This window comes from Pyrgilauda ruficollis, unplaced genomic scaffold, assembly GCF_017590135.1.
Source record: "Pyrgilauda ruficollis isolate IOZ18807 unplaced genomic scaffold, ASM1759013v1 scaffold4, whole genome shotgun sequence".
In the NCBI taxonomy this organism is placed as follows: domain Eukaryota; kingdom Metazoa; phylum Chordata; class Aves; order Passeriformes; family Passeridae; genus Pyrgilauda; species Pyrgilauda ruficollis.
The window spans coordinates 201,836-217,668 of NW_024525489.1; the positions used below are offsets into that span (position 1 = coordinate 201,836).

Genomic DNA, 15,833 nt, shown 5'->3' on the forward strand with positions numbered 1-15,833 from the left:
CAGAAGGACGAGACTATGAGTGACTTTATTTTTATTCAGCAGTAGAAGAAAATTACCATCATTGCTGCTGTTATTATTGCCATATTTCATAATTACAGAGATATCCTACTTTCAAAGGCTGCTGATGCCTTCTCTGGAAGGAATTAGGTAGATTTTTACCTGCCACCTTGAAAATTAATAAGTTAAGGAGGATGTGGCACCTTGCAAAACCAAGTGTGGCATAGGGAAGGCCAGTAGCTGTTGAATGTTTGTCCTGTCTTCTGAAACAAGAACATGTTAAGTGAAACAAGCAGGATTCAGATTCTAAACAAGGAAAAAAAGGAAATAGGCTGAGAGTTGAGGTGTTCAGCCTGGAGAAGGGAAGGCTCTGGGGAGACCTCAAGGCACCTTCCGTTATCTAAAGGAGCCCACAAGAGAGCAGGAGAGGGACTTTTTACAAGGGCAGGTAGTGACAGGACAAGGGTGAATGGCTTTAAACTGGCAGAGGGTAGGTTTAGATTAGATATTAGGAAGAAATTTACTCTGTGGGTGGTGAGGCACTGGAGTACATTGCCCAGAGAACCCGTGGAAGCGCCCCATCCTTGAAAGTGTTCCTGGCCAGTTTGGATGGGTCTTTGAGCAAACTGCCCATGTCTCTTCCTGTGGCAGGGAGGTTCCGAACTAAATTATCCTATGGTTCGTGTTTCCAACTAATGTTGAAGTCTGCATTTCTTAGCGAGAGCCTGGACTAGCACATGAAAGAAAAATCCACTGAGGGATACTAGATACAGCTATCTAGCTCAGAAACTCACTTGGGATGAAAATACTTGAAGAATAAGAGAGTAGGAAGGGAATGTATACTGTATACTTACCCTGCTTTACTGTTACCTAAGCATCCCCTTATGGCCACAGGTGGGGACAGACTCTTGGCTGCCAATGGCTGTGTTAAAAATTGGTATGTTGAGTACTTTGAAAGCTCAGTACACAGAGATCTTGAAGCTTACAGGAGTGCATTGCATCTCTGGGGTTCAGAAGAGAAGTTTTCATGTTTGTAATAATTTTAGAAGTTCTGAAGAATTTTCCTAATTTTTGTTCCTGATTAGGGTGAGGAAACTGCAGCTTTTCTAGCAGCATTGTAGCTGAAACTAAAGTTGGCAAATCATTCAGAAAATAAAGTGCTGGACAACTTTTCTGCAACTCCTAAGAACTTGTTCCAACTCAGCACAGTCAGAAATGGAGACCCTGGGATATTTAGGCTGCTTTTTTGTTTAATAACATGTAGCTTGTTCAGGCCATCTCAGGTCTGGATGGATAAGTGAAATCATAACATTCTACTGTTGAATGTCTACAGTCAGTGTAAAACAAACATGGATGCCAAGCACACTGCAGAGCAATCATACACATGGTTCCTTTCCGAAAGGATTTGAGACCAAATGTTCTGATACTGCAGGTGGACTTGTGCAGGCAGAATGGAAGTGCCAGAAAGGGGGAAGAGGCTGAGTGACAACACTGGTAGTGGAGTCAGTGACTCCTATGTCAGGATCATGGCTTTCTTTTGGACTGTGTGGAAGGAGATCAAAGTAGAAAAGAGCTATAGGGATAACACATTATTCTGAAGATTCACCTGAATTAATTTTTCTTCTCATTGAAAGCAACAACTTGTTGAATGAGAATGATTGAGGTAACTTTGCTCACCTGGCAGTTTTAGGAGCCATTTGTCTTTAAGTGATTGTGGCAGCTGGATAAAGACAGGACAGGGAGATTTGGATGCATAGTGAGAAGAGTAAAAGCTTGGATGTCTAAGAGGCTTCTAAGCAGCCATAGTGCAAAGGCCCTTGCATGGATGAAGAGCTGGTCAGAAATTGTCCTGGTTTAGGCTGGGTTAGTTAATTTTCTTCACAGAAACTGGTACAGTGCTGCATTTTGTATTCAGCATGAGAAAAATATTGATAGCACTCTGATGTTTTAGTTGTTGATGAGTACTGGTTACTCCAAGTCAAAAAGTTTTTGATTTTCCATGCTCTGCAAGTGAGGAGCTGCACAAGAAGCTGAGAGAGCACAGTCAGGATAGGCAGGACTGGACTAGCCAAAGGGATATTCCATACCACAGAGTAATTTTCAGAACAAAAGCTGAGGGGACTTGGCCATGAGTCACTTATTGCTGCTGGGGGATGAGCTGGGCATCGGTTACAGGGTGGTGAGCAACTGTTTGTACATCATTTGTTTCCTTGATTTATTTTTGGTTTGTTTCTGTGGGTTAGTTTGTTTTTACTTTGCTTTGATTATTAAACTGCTCTTATTTCAACCCACAAGGTTTTTTACCTTTTTTTCTGGTTCTCCTTCCCATCCCACCTTGGGTGGGGGAGAATGAGTGAGTTGTTCTGTGGTACTGAGTTGCCAGCTGGGCTTAAACTGTGATTGAAGATGAGTGATTGATCAGTTCCATAAAAATGTGTGCTAATGTTCAGAACAGAAAAGTGAATCAAATGTGAGACCATACAGGGAAAGGAGTAACAGAGACAGTCAGGACTTTTGCTGTTCCTCTGTATCAGTGTATCTGTGTATCTTCTGTTCCTCTGTATCTGCCCTGCATTTTGAAGACTGTGCAGGTTTGGTTCCCTCATCTCCCAAAGGTGTAGATGGGAACTGGAAACAGTCCAGACACGGATCTGTGGTCTGACCCAGCAGACACTGCGCTGTTGTTGTATCAGTGTGTGGCCATTTTGTGACAAGCAGATGGAGACGTGTGAGCTTGACAGAAGGAATGATCCAGTGTCAGAGCTGAGGCTCTGAACACATACAGTTTCTGACACCTTCAGAGAGTCAGCTGTAATTGTGCTCCATGTCAGAGGACTTAGTCACAGCCTTATTTGCTGAAAACAATATTTTTAACACTATTTCTTCAAAATAATTGTGATATTTTTATGTTTTGAAGTGAGTTCAGGGCTATGAAACTTCCTTTTTTTTTTTTTTTCAAAGATGATTGATACATATTTTTCACAGGAGGATTAATGATGTTTCAGCCACTGTATTATGTCTCCCTAAAATAAAAGTCACTGGAAATTCCTTTCAATTCTATAAAGGTGCAGTTAGCTGGGCTTCAGAGAGCTGTATGTTTTATTTATTTATTTATTTATTGTAAGTGAAGTGCCAGAGGCAGAGTTTTCTATCATTAATTATAGTAAAGAAGATATAGTCTGTCATTTTAAAATTTATATCTATTTCACTTCCTATAAATCCTATTCTACTTATTATTCTTCTGCCTATTTGCTTTTGATTTGGCCCAGCCATTAAGCATTTCTTATCCTATGTCAATAGTTGCAGTTCTAGAGCTGAAATGTGTGATGTAAGTTATTCTATCCTCTTCCACAACTCTGTTTACTTTTATGGTAAGGTTCATTTCAATACATTTATTTTCATGCATTTGTTAATTTGCATATTGCAGGATATCAAGTGTGTGAATCTCTGCTTAACTGGGAGTTGTGTGTTAATTCCTTGCAGGGGAGACCACCCCCTGAAAGGCTGCTTAAGTCCACTCCAGAGGTTAATACACATCTTGGGTTCTGTGCACAGAATTAGGTGAAATGGAGAGGCCTCATGTAAAAGATGTATTCAAGGAAGGGATCAACTCAATCAACAGCAGTAACAATGCAACTTCTTCAGAGTTAGAACAAAGAGGAAATTCCTGAGGTCCTCAAGGAATTTCTGTTTGTAGAGAACACTGCCTTAGGTAGGTGGGACAAGATAGTGTTCCCTGGCCTTGCTGGTTTAAAATATGACAGCAATGGGTGCCTTGTAAAGTGTGGTGAAATGTGTGATGTGGCACCTCAGTGTGAATTTTAGCTGCTGAAGTGGTACCTCAGCACTGGTTTGCATCTGGCATAGCTGACATGCTCCCAACTCTCACAGAACAACGTTTTAAGAACCTAATTTTCTCTAGGTCTTACATATTTTATTTATTATTTTTGGGCCCAGTTCTGATCCTGAGAACCCCACAGTAGAGGATGACTTGATTTCACAGCAGCTGCTTTAGCTGTTCAATTTGAAATGATGTATTAGTAGTCTAGTTGTCTTTTTCCCATTTGCAAGTGGGGCTGTCATTTTTGCAAGAACTGTCATAAAAACAACAGCAACAAAACATCTGCAAATAAAAGACAGAGGTTTACTACCTTTTCATGGTTCTTGTAGACTATCCTGTAGGTTAAAAAGGGCATGCAATTATTTTTCTTATAGGATAATGATACATTTGTGAACACTAAGGCACTATTTTTATAGAATAATAAAATGTTAAGGCTTGGAAAGGACCTTAAAAATCATGTTCTAACTCTCTGCCATGGCAGGGACACCCCTCACTAGACCTGGCTGCCCAGAGCTCCATCCAACCTGGCCTTGAACTGACAGGGATTGGGCATCCACAACCTACTTGGGCAACCTCTGCCAGTATCTTACCACCCTAAATGTGCCTCTTTCAGCTTGTAACCATTACTCGTTTGGTAACTATCATTCCTGATGAAGAGTTCCTCTCTGGCTCCCCTGTAGCCCCCCCTTCAGATACTGGAAGGTTGCTACAAAGTCTCGCCACAGTCTTCTCCGTGATGAACAGACCCAACATTCTCAGCCTGTCTTCACAGGTGAGGTGCCCAAGTCCTTATCAAATTTGTGACCTCCTCTGGACTTGGTCCAACAGCTCCGTGTTCTTCCTATGTTGGGTCACCAAATCTGGACGCAGCACTGCAGGTGGAGTCTCACCAGAGCAAGGTAGAAGAGAATCACTTTCAAACTTCTGGGCACGCTGCTTTGGATGCAGCCCAGGATTCCCTTGGCTTTTTGACACACCTTTTTAAAGGCTGGTGGCTGGAAATGAGCTGGCTCAGTAGATGGCACTCTGTCCTTTGGTTTGGCACTTTCGTCGCCAATAAAGCACCAAAGGTCCGTAGTTATTGGATCCTTCGCTGGAACTTCACCGTCTCGGCGTGGCAGGAGAGCAAGCAGCACATCCTTGGGTAGCTCTGCCTGCCCGAAAGGGCCCTTTCCCCGCCGCCGCGCCGGCTCCGCACTTCCCCGCGGCCCATCTAACTTGTCATTACTCCAGGTTTGGTTAATTTGGTGTCGCCCACCGTCGCTGCTCAGGGCGGGGCGGTGCCTTCGGGCGGGGCGGTGCGGGCCGGGCCGGCCGCACTTATTGCGGGCGAGCGGCGGCGCTGGCGTGGAGCGTTACCGGTTAGCAGTGCGCGGCCGCCATGGGGCGGTACTCGGGCAAGACGTGCCGCCTCATCTTCATGCTGGTGCTCACCGTCGGCTTCTTCGTAGCCGAGCTGGTGTCCGGATACCTGGGCAACTCCATCGCGCTGGTGTCCGACTCCTTCAACATGCTCTCGGACCTCATCTCCCTCTGCGTGGGGCTCTCCACCGGGCGCATCGCCCGCCGCAGCCGCCGCGGTCCCCGCGCCACCTACGGCTACAGCCGCGCCGAGGCGGTGGGAGCACTCAGCAACGCCGTCTTCCTCACCGCCCTCTGCTTCACCATCCTCGTGGACTCCGTCCTCCGCCTCGCCCGGCCTGAGCCCATAGACGACGCCCAGCTGGTGCTCATCGTCGGAACCCTCGGCCTCGCCGTCAATATCGTGGGGCTCCTCGTCTTCCAGGACTGGGGCGCCTGCTGCCGTGGGCGACGCCCGTCCCCCTCTTCGCCCGCGGCCGCCGCGCTGCGGGACGTGCCCGGTAGCATTCCGAACGGCGAGGAGGATGAAGCAGGTGCCTTTCGGCTGCACTTCGCCTTTCCCTCGTGTCCCTCATCTCTCCCCACCCCTCCCTCCAGCATCCCTCTCACTCTTCCCCATCCCCTCTTCTCAATCTCGTTTTCCCTCGGGACCCGCCGAGCTGTTGGCCCAATCCTCTGGGCCCCTTCAGAGCCCCAAGGCCACTCGTGGGCCCCGGGGGGTTTCACTAAATTCACTCAGGCACCCGGAGCCTCTTTCACCTTGTACTTTACACTGGGCTGCTGGGCGTGCCCCCGGGAAGGTGGAAGGAGGTGTTGCCCAGGGAGCTGCATGGGAAATGTTTTGGATTGCTTTTGTTTTTCTTCTTGTCATTTTTAAAGTAAGTTGGTTTTGAGAAGGTTAATGTTTTTTCTGTTTGTAGAACTTATACACAACACAGCGTTTCTTCTTTGACTGCAGGTGAGTCACCAAATGACCAAAAGAGCCCTGAAGAGGGGTCTGAGAAGAAAAAAGAGAAAAAGTCTGAAGCCTTGAACATCAGAGGTATGGCATAGGAGTATACTGCTCATGTTAAATTAACTTCAAATGCTCTATGGTTTCCATTTCAGATTTACATACACATCCACAAATATCAGTAAGAAAGAGGGAAGTCCAAGACTCATCCATGTAATTGGATCCAGTTATTCTCTAGCAGAAAGATTTTTATTATATGGAATAGCATAAGTAGTAACAAAATAGTGTCATGCTGATTTGGCTTTGAGTGTGCTCACATTTTGTTTTTTATTCTTAGAAGAGTGCAGCTGGACATTTGGAAAGGACACAAACCCTGCTGCACTAAACTCAAGTCATTAGAGTCTTTACAGGAAGGTAACACCTATGAGGTGAATCTTTCAGTAGTAGTTGAGCAGTTTTCAATCTTAAAATGCTCTTGGGCAGAAAACATAAATCCTTCTAAATCCCGAGGTTGATAATGTTTTGTTGTCAGCATAAGGAAAAGGGTTCTGAAACTTCAGCATGGTGTTTTTGCATGTGTGAACCCATTCCTTTGAGAGTGTGACAGGATCAGCCCTTCCTACACTGTAATTTGGCGGGTCTCTGGGAATCTGTGGAGTGAAACATAAAGCTACTCCTAGGAATAAATTACCCACATCTCTCCCTGTCTGTGTAGGTGTTTTTCTGCATACACATTTATGTACCTACTCTGAGCAGAGCCAAAAGCAAATGTTTTTGAGGATATGAAATATTTAGTTTGTCCCCAAGGAAAGGACTGTCAGAAATCTCAATCAGAGCAGTAGTTTCAGGTTTCTTACAGTCACTGATCAGCAGCTGATATTCTGCCAAGGTTGTGAGAGTTTGCTTTGCTTGAGAGGTCAATGTGGCTGTCTGTCAGGCATGTGGGTTTGCTGTTTTTTTGGGTTTTTTTTCCTGTGTGTGTCTGTCTTCCAAAAGTGTTTGCAGATCTACACAAATATATCTGTAAGGGGAGATGCTTTGGAAAATCAAACCATGTGCTAGAGTCACAACACTTACTTGAATGTCTAGAAGTTGGTGTCACCGGATATTATGGCATTATAGTGGTAAGATTTTTGGAGAAGGATGAGCAAACTGTCACACTCAGGGATGGAGGAGAGAAGAGTAAGGAACCAATTGCTTTAGAGAAGACCTTGCTTGCCTGAACCGCAGTGCTTAGGTATAAAGATGCTGGAAGATTTCAAAAAATGTCTGAAAGATAAAGAATTTTGTGACAGTTATTTTAAGATATGGGTCATCTTTGATTTTTAAAAATAAATTTTTTAAGTGTTACTTTAGTACGTCACCTTTGCAAAATCTATTTTTATTGTCTTTATGACTACAGAAGTAAGGAATATTTATAAAGATACGTATATCTGAAATTCTGATTCACTCCATACTTTTCCTTTTAAGTTAGTTACAAGCTGTACTTACTTCACAGTCAATTGGCAAAAAAATTCTTTTGTTGTGGAATGGGAGCCTCCCTGAAAAACATGGCTGAACATGGATTGGCAGAGGAATGATTTCTTTGATTTTGTAACTGGTAGGAACAGGATTTCATAGATTCTGCCTGGCAGAATTAATTATTGTAGTGTGAAATTATTCCTTTTACTGCTTGAGCATACACAGAGTATTTCAGTTAGACTTTGGAATGCAAGCTGTTGGAAACTGCTGCCTATGGTCTTACCATACTGACTTCATTTAGTAAAAATTAATTTTTTATTCCAGCTTATAATCATAGCTTTTGGGATTTGATAGGGAAATGGACACATTTCTGTCTGAGCCCTAATTCTGTGATGCATTACCAGGGTATGTGTATTAATGACATTAAGAATGTAAAACATTTTTCCAAATTCTGTATTCTCAATTACTAATTCATCAAAATTCTGACATATTTTTTCTTAAAAATTTTTTTTTAATTCTTTTTTTTTCTTAACTCTAAAGAAGGCTTTCTGAAACATTTTCCTGTTCTTTATAAGCTGTGCTCTCTTGTTAGTTGCATTGCAACTGCATCCTGCCTGTCCTTCTTGTTAGTGCCACAGCTGATAGCCTGTGCTGAATCAGGACTATTTGTAAATGAAAAGGAAACACTGCAACACTGTTAGGAGGAGTAAAACCCCGTGGTAGTCTGCCAAATGGGGCAGAACATGCCTGACTCGAGCAGAAAGAGCTGGACTCACCAGGAGCTTGTACTTTCTTATCTGACCCAAGTGATTTGGAGGAACTCCAGAGGTTGTGGCCTTCATTTCTTGCACAGATCAAGGTGCATGTACAGAGCTGGTAAGAAACACCAGCATGGGCAGAGTTCTAGGGCTAATCCAGTATCCAGCACCATCAAAACTCTTTGCTGTGTTGTTAGTGAGTTTTGGGGGAGCCTTTTACAGCTTCTTGCCTGAAAGTGTATGTGATAGGGTTGTTAAAAAGAGATGGTTCATTTTCTTTTCTCACAGTCCCCAAACAAAAAATATTGACAAAGAAATTCACTTCATATAGAGAGACATGTTCTGAATTCAGGCATGGGTTGGAATAAAATCTGAGTCTGAACAGTAAAATCTAACAAAACTGGAGTATGTTTGAGCAGTGATGGGAAGAGGGAAGTTTTGTGTAAAGTAGTAAGAAGAAATAGAAGAAAAAGGCACTTCTTGGATTTTTGTAACTAGCAGAAAGACTGCTTTGGTCATTGTAGTTTAAAGAGCAGCTAAATACGTTGCTGTAAGAGCGTGTTTTGTGTCTTTACCTTTTGTACAAAACCATCTTTATAAGGTGTAAAAAGAAGTACCCAGCATTCCTTTCAGAGTAGTCTAGGAACTAAACCATGTGATTGACTCTAGAACCAGATTCTGATTTTTGGCAGGTCTGAAGGCTAGTAGTATTGATGGAACAAGGTTTCATATGACTGGTAATCTAGTTTGATCTAAAAATTGGAGTCTGAGGGTATTTGGAGCCAGTTTAGATTTCACCTAGGCAATTTTTCTGATTTCAGCAGTGTCACAGAAACTGGTAGGGGAAGGTAACTGTGACTGGGGGTGGTCTGCAGCTCTCAACTCCCAGGGTAGAATGGATAGATTTAGTCATCAATTTTTAATTTAGATTTAATGTGCCAGGATCTGTTAATCATCTTCATGCATTTAAGCAAGCACATTATGTGTTACCATGGTATTCCAGTTGGACAGCAGTCGCTAGCATACCCTGCATGCTTAATAATGCATCCCACTCAAACAGCAGTGCTTCAGAGTCAGTATTTTCTTGCTGTTTTTTTTTTCCAAAAGCTGTTACTGAAAACTTTGGTTATGATATTAATGGCTGGAATATTGCATTCTTCATGTCAAGTGGAACATATTTGAAAAACACAGCATTACACCTCCTCCTAGAAAAAAACACCACCCACACAAAGCAAAAAACCCCAAATCCACCCTGCTAATGGAAATTGTGCCATTTGTTTCAGGTGTTCTTTTGCATGTTATGGGAGATGCACTTGGATCTGTGGTTGTGGTAGTTACTGCTACTATCTTCTATGTACGTCCTCTGGGGGATGCTCCGTGCAATTGGCAGTGCTACATTGATCCAAGCCTGACAATAGTTATGGTGTTCATCATCTTGTCTTCTGCATTCCCGCTTATAAAGGAGACCTCAACTATTTTGTTGCAGATGGTTCCCAAAGGTGTTGATATGCAACTACTGAGTAAGTCAAATTTGTTGTTGAAATGCTGTTAATTTTAATGGTGTATTTCAATGCATATGTTACTTGTGGAATGACATGTTTGGATTATTTATTCATAATAGCTCTAAATTCTCAAGAACTGTTAGAAATAGTCACATGCCTGTGTCCTAGCAACCTCACTCAAATCTCTCTGGATTAGTTAAAGCATGCATTTTGAGAATGTGGTACTCCAACAATACATCAAACATACGAGGTCTTGAGCTGTTAATGCTTTGTGTGGGTTATTTGTGAAAGAAACAACTTTGAGTTACAATCTTTTCCAACTCTGCAGTGGCTGCTTCCGAAAAGCTTCCAAAACATCTTAGAAATTTCCATTAAGGTTAGTTAACTTTGTAGCTCTTAGGTGCTATTCACACTGGTTAATTGTGGAGTAACACTGGGTATTTCTGGAATTCCCCCATTCTCAGGGCTTAAAAAAAACAGAAGATGTGGGGACTTGATGGAGGAAGTGATGTAATATTTCCTCTGTGAACAGCTGGTAAATTGCCATTAGGGAGCCTGAGGGACTGGTGAATCCAAAAGGAAAGGTGCTGTGTTCATCACCTGGTGGCCGAACTGAAGGCAGCTGGGAGTAGACACATTGTACCAAGTATATCTCCTCTAAAACGATAATTTTGACACTGCTGCTTTTGGATAGGGTGTCTAGTGAGGCAGCTGATTAGCCAGGGCATCAAAGCCCCTGATACCTTTCCCTTATGCCTTCCAGCTGACAGACTAGCTCGTGTACCAGGGGTGAATAGCCTCCATGAGGTGCATGTCTGGGAGCTTGCAAGTGGGAGGAACGTCGCCACTCTTCATATAAAGTGCCAAACCCCTTCTGATTACCAAGGCGCTGCTTACCAAATACGGAAGATTTTCCATGAGGCAGGAGTCCATTCTGTGACCATCCAGCCCGAGTATGCTGACCACAAGACCTCACATCTACTGTGCAGCTCACCCTGCATCTCAAAAGCCTGTGACTCTCATCTATGCTGCAGCCAGAGGGAGCCCCCCCGGGCTGAAACGAATGGCTACGTGGAGAAAAGTGAAAGCTCTCTTTCTGCACAGCACAAAGACAATGGTTCAAGGAAAAGTGACGTTGAAATCCCTATGGAGGACCCAGTGTCAGAGGGGAGTGTGAAAAATGTGAAAAATTGTGACATGTCTGATGACAAATCACAGTCAGGTAGTACACGATTTTAGGCAATTTGCTCTGCTCTGTGTCGTGTTCTCATGGAACAAACATATCCTGGCTGAGAAGTGGGGCATTGGTGGTTGTAGCTGAAGTTTGTGTGGCAAAAAGATTTCGGTACTTTAGCTATAAACCAAAACACACCTAAAACCCCCTTGTACCTGGAATAAGGATTAGGATTTCCACCAAGGCTGTTGCATTAATGTGATTTTTGTGATGCAGCCTTACCCAGTTCCTTACCAAACTAAGGCTGAATTCCTACTGTTAGAGTGGATGGGATATGTTGCTCTCTCTCTCTGCACTGAGGTGTGCAGTTTATGGCCAGTAGCACTGGGAAAGAACCTCTGGCCTTTCCTGCTGGAGCAAGCTGTTTCTTGAAAGCCCTGTGGCCAGGTAATGATTGTACTGGGCTGAAGTACTGTATATTTATAAAGGACTTCAGTAGAGATGCTTTACTGATCCTTTAACCCCATTTTTGCATGGACAGTTCATTTTTAACAGTAACAATTCTGACCGGTGGAGTTTGTGAAAGAAATTAAGAGTGTCTAAGGGGAAGCACCCAGGAATTATGACTTGTGTTATTTTCTTGATTGATTCCTGTATTTAGAGGATCCTGGTCTTGCTTCTCTACGAGTAATACTGGAGTCCCAGCCTAATCACAGATGAGTGTGCTAAGGAATAGACTGCTTGTCATGAAAGCAAATAAATACCTACTAACATTGTCTGTACTGATTCTAGCAAATGGAAATGCAGGCAGTCATCCAATTAACTTTTATCTTTTTCACTGCTGTGATTGTACAACTCAGTCTTTTAAAATTCTTGTTAGCCTTCTCCTGACAGCACAAGTTCCAAGAGCCGTGGTCTTATTTCATCATTGTGCAGGATGATTGCATTATGTTGAACACTGAATCTGTCATTATTCATGCTGAATAAATAAGCTAATGTGTTTATTATGAACAGCTGAAATTCTGCAATTCTATTATTAAGGCATAATTTAATATTGTATTAATTAAGGAAGCACCTTTAAAGTCTTGTATGCAGTATTATCACTTAGAGGGAGCTTTAAAAAATTTAAACCAGGAAGTTTTTCCTGGTTTAGTCTCAATCATTTCTCGTTGGCTGGTTTTAAAGGTCTTGATGCCTTGAACCCTACCCTCTGCCCTGGCCCTCCTCCCCCTGCCCAAACATGTATCTCAAAGTGTATTTAGTGAAGCAGTTCACTACTGTTTTGCTGCTTGCTCTTTCTGAAGGTATGCAAGGATGCTCTAAGGAAAACAAGCTGATGAACCCTGTCCCCAGTGCTAGATTCAGTCCGGTGTGTTCCACAGGTTTCTGGGAGGGGAAACCCACTACTCAATCCACACTGAGTCTAGTGCTTGATCTCCCTTGCTATGCAGATCAGATCCAGAAGATTCCAAATATAATTTGCTGGCAAAAAGCAGCCTTTCAATGGTCTGTGTAGCCTGGACAGGCTATTTTATCCATTTATTTGCAGGGACACCTTTGTAAAGTGGTTGTGTCTTTGCCTCTGTGACATCTTAACAGAAAGGCCAAATTGGTTTCCAGCCTGGCCTGGGAAAATACCAGAATCTCCTTGTAAGGATGGCTTAAAAGCAGCCAACTCCTTATTAATAAAGATGATTGCAATAATTCAATGAATATTGAAACACACAGCAGGATGTTTTACTGCTTGGAATGTAGTATTTACTGAAGCAGTGATTTCAGTCTAAATGGAACATTTCTAGAATTATAATTACCCCTTTAAAACAGATTTTTGGATGAATTACGGTATTTTATACCATATCATTATAAGTTTGTATCATATAAATTAACAACATATTTGTTAATATAATTAGGAGCTTGATTCTCCAGCCTCTTTGAGTCCATTGGCAGGATCTTGCTCGGCAGTTATTGCATGAGTTAATGTAAATCAGGAAACATGGTAAGAAGTGCTCTGTCTTTTAAAAGCATGTGCCATGAAGTAAGACAGCCCTTTCTTCTGTTCTTTTTTTCCCCTCCTCTTTATTTTCACCTATGATGATGCTTAGATGTAAATAACAAATGTATTTATCGTGGTTTTGAGAACTGGAATAGAAATCTGCCAAAATAACGACAAAGAACTTTCTTCACAGATATCCTCTAAAACAAGCACCCTTTCGTAATTTTTTGTATCTTAAATCAGGTTATTTGATTTATATATGTATTTATGCACATACATATTTTATTAAATGTTTGAAAGCTGGAATGGCAGTATTTACTCTGGGATTAAAGAAAACTAGTATGTGTGATGTTGGGGCATTTGTCAAAATGGACAATTTTTATTCTTCCAGTATTAAAACTGTGGCTGTGTATTTTTTTAAATTTTGGAAACTGTTGTAACCTGAAAATACAATGAAATAACATTTTAAACTTTATTTTCTCTTGTCTGGTTGAATGTACTGTAACTGCTGCCTGTGAATAAATGGGAAAATATGAAGGATTATAGAAATCTTCAAATCTAGATAACAAAAAGATTTTAAATTTGCTTCATTACTTCAGCAAGCAAAACCAACAGCTGTGTTATATGTGAGATAAACCTTGTTCTTTTTTTGTGTAGGGACTTTCAGGGTATTCAACTAAGGTTTCTGACCAGCATCTTTGCCTTCCTTTTGAGTAACAAAATATTTTTCTTCTGTACTGTGTGTCCCCACTCTACTTCTGTGGGAGACTTCATTCCAATCCATGTGTATTTTGTATTGGCCTATTTCCCTTCAGTTCTTGGCATGTCTTTTCTAATTCTGTTGAAGCAGGCTTCCCTCATTTTTGAGATACAATATATTTCCATGTTAGCCCTTATCTATGAGCACTTGTTCTAAATTAAATTTTGTAGTGTATTGCACTGTCATAAAAGCTCTATTCTGGCCTCTTTAGCTGAATCACTTTGTTTTCCTCCCTGACAAATGCAGGTTGATTGTGCTTCTCTGTCTGCTTCAAACACTGCCTTGTGATTGTCTTTCTTGGTTTTTGGGCTCTCTTGCAATGTCCCTTCTGTCCATTGCTGCTGGTGGCAAAGGAAATCTGCTTAAACTATGTGTGACTTTCAACTGGTTGTTCAGCTCCTGTGGATGTGATCCATAGCCAGTCATGCATGTGACCTAGTAGGATGATGACAAAACCTTTGCTAGGTTTGTCAGATCATTCTGCAGTAAATGTGAAACCTGGAATAAGTTAACATGACACTGAAAGCAAAAGCAATTTACTGGCCTTCGTCAGTTGTGTGCCTTTTCTTAAAGGGAATCAATTCTTTGTCACCTTTTCATATATGCCAGAAGTGCCAATTTGATTTTAAATTTTTTTCTTATTCTGAAACCCTCTAAATGCAGGTGTGGCATTTATTCTTCATTATAAAGAAAACTGCTGCTATTTTCAGGAGTATTGCCTTTGTTTTGCCAGTTTACAGTTGACTTCCTTTTCCTTGTCTTCTTTATAGTACTTACCTTGACTCAGTGCAAGTGTGTTTTTTCCCTCTTAATGTTTTTTCTCATTGTCTCTTCCATAAAAGCAGGATGGTTTCGATAGACTGGTCATGGTGATCTACCAATAATACAGTTTAGAAATACCTTTTTATGCACTGGTTTAATTTTTGCATTCCATTCTATTAAAATACACCCACTTTCTGGTTTTGCTATGTGACACACCTTACCATTGCAAACCAGTTTTTGACCTTCTTTATTTTTTTCCTATTCTTTCCCTCTCCCATTCCTGATTATAATGCTTACTGTCCTGAATACTCCCTTTTATTCTGGACTTTGAAGGGAACATGCCAGCACCTGAATTTTTCCCAAAGAGAAGTTCACTATCCAAGTACTATAGGTGGCTTGATGTGAGCTACTCTGCGGACTAGTTTGTGTCCTGTGGTCTGTGTAGAAGTGTTATCTAAGTAGTTGTCCTGAGATATGAACTCATGTACTTATGTATAATTAAACTCTTTATAATCACTCTACCTGAGTCAACTTCTTAAGAAAGGGGGATTTCTAAACCTGGGAAGATATAATGAAATCAGAAGGTTCATTGGTCATTTGTTAACATCTTGAGGGAAAGCTTGATAAAGGATAATTCAAAAGCCATGAACATTCCTAAGTTCTACTACTTTGCTGTACAGTGGAAGCACATTCTACATGAAATACTTTATTTGAACAGTGATACCTTGATGTGAGGATGTCACTGTATAAGGTTGTTACATTTATGGAGCTGTGTTGCTTAAAAGCTTCCTCTAGTTTTTCTGTTCCTTAAGTAATTTAATGTGCCAAAATGTGATTTCCATAATTGCCGGATCTCACTGTGGTTTTATTAACCATTAGTGAGAAATTACTTCAGGTTTTATGTACAGCTATATTTTTATCAAAATGAAGTTTGAATGACTTGTAAATAAAGTGTATTTTAAAATAAAACTTTGTTCTGAGCTTGATGTATGCTAGCAATAGGGAGCTTGTGTCTCTGGATAATTTTAAGACATTTGTATGAGTGAAATTTGTTCTCATCCTGTGAGACAGTTAATGTTGCAAATTTTGTGTGTATTTAGAAGAAAAGGGAATCAACACTCAAAAGTTTTTCTTCCGCAAGCAGCCTTGCATTTTGCCACATGGAGAAAGTTGAGTGCATATATTGTGATTCTCACTCCTGGGTTTCATGACCTGAATGTACATGCTAGAAATGGGATGAGGTCTAAAACTATGAGTTAGGTGCTGGTTTT

At 41.4% G+C, this 15,833-nt stretch overlaps 1 protein-coding gene across 2 annotated transcripts; it reads left to right on the forward strand.

Annotated features, from left to right (window-relative positions):
* Positions 1-5,173: 5,173 nt before the first annotated feature.
* Positions 5,174-15,485, forward strand: SLC30A10 (solute carrier family 30 member 10). 2 transcript variants are annotated; one of them, XM_041476806.1, is made up of 4 exons: positions 5,174-5,733; positions 6,159-6,242; positions 9,655-9,891; positions 10,637-15,485. In XM_041476806.1, exons 1-4 carry the CDS (start codon positions 5,220-5,222, stop codon positions 11,110-11,112), a joined length of 1,311 nt encoding a protein of 436 aa, XP_041332740.1. In that variant the 5' UTR covers positions 5,174-5,219; the 3' UTR covers positions 11,113-15,485. The 2 variants fall into 2 exon arrangements, with proteins under 2 accessions (XP_041332740.1, XP_041332741.1); XM_041476807.1 differs by having other exon boundaries at positions 10,760-15,485.
* The last annotated feature ends 348 nt before the right edge of the window (positions 15,486-15,833 follow it).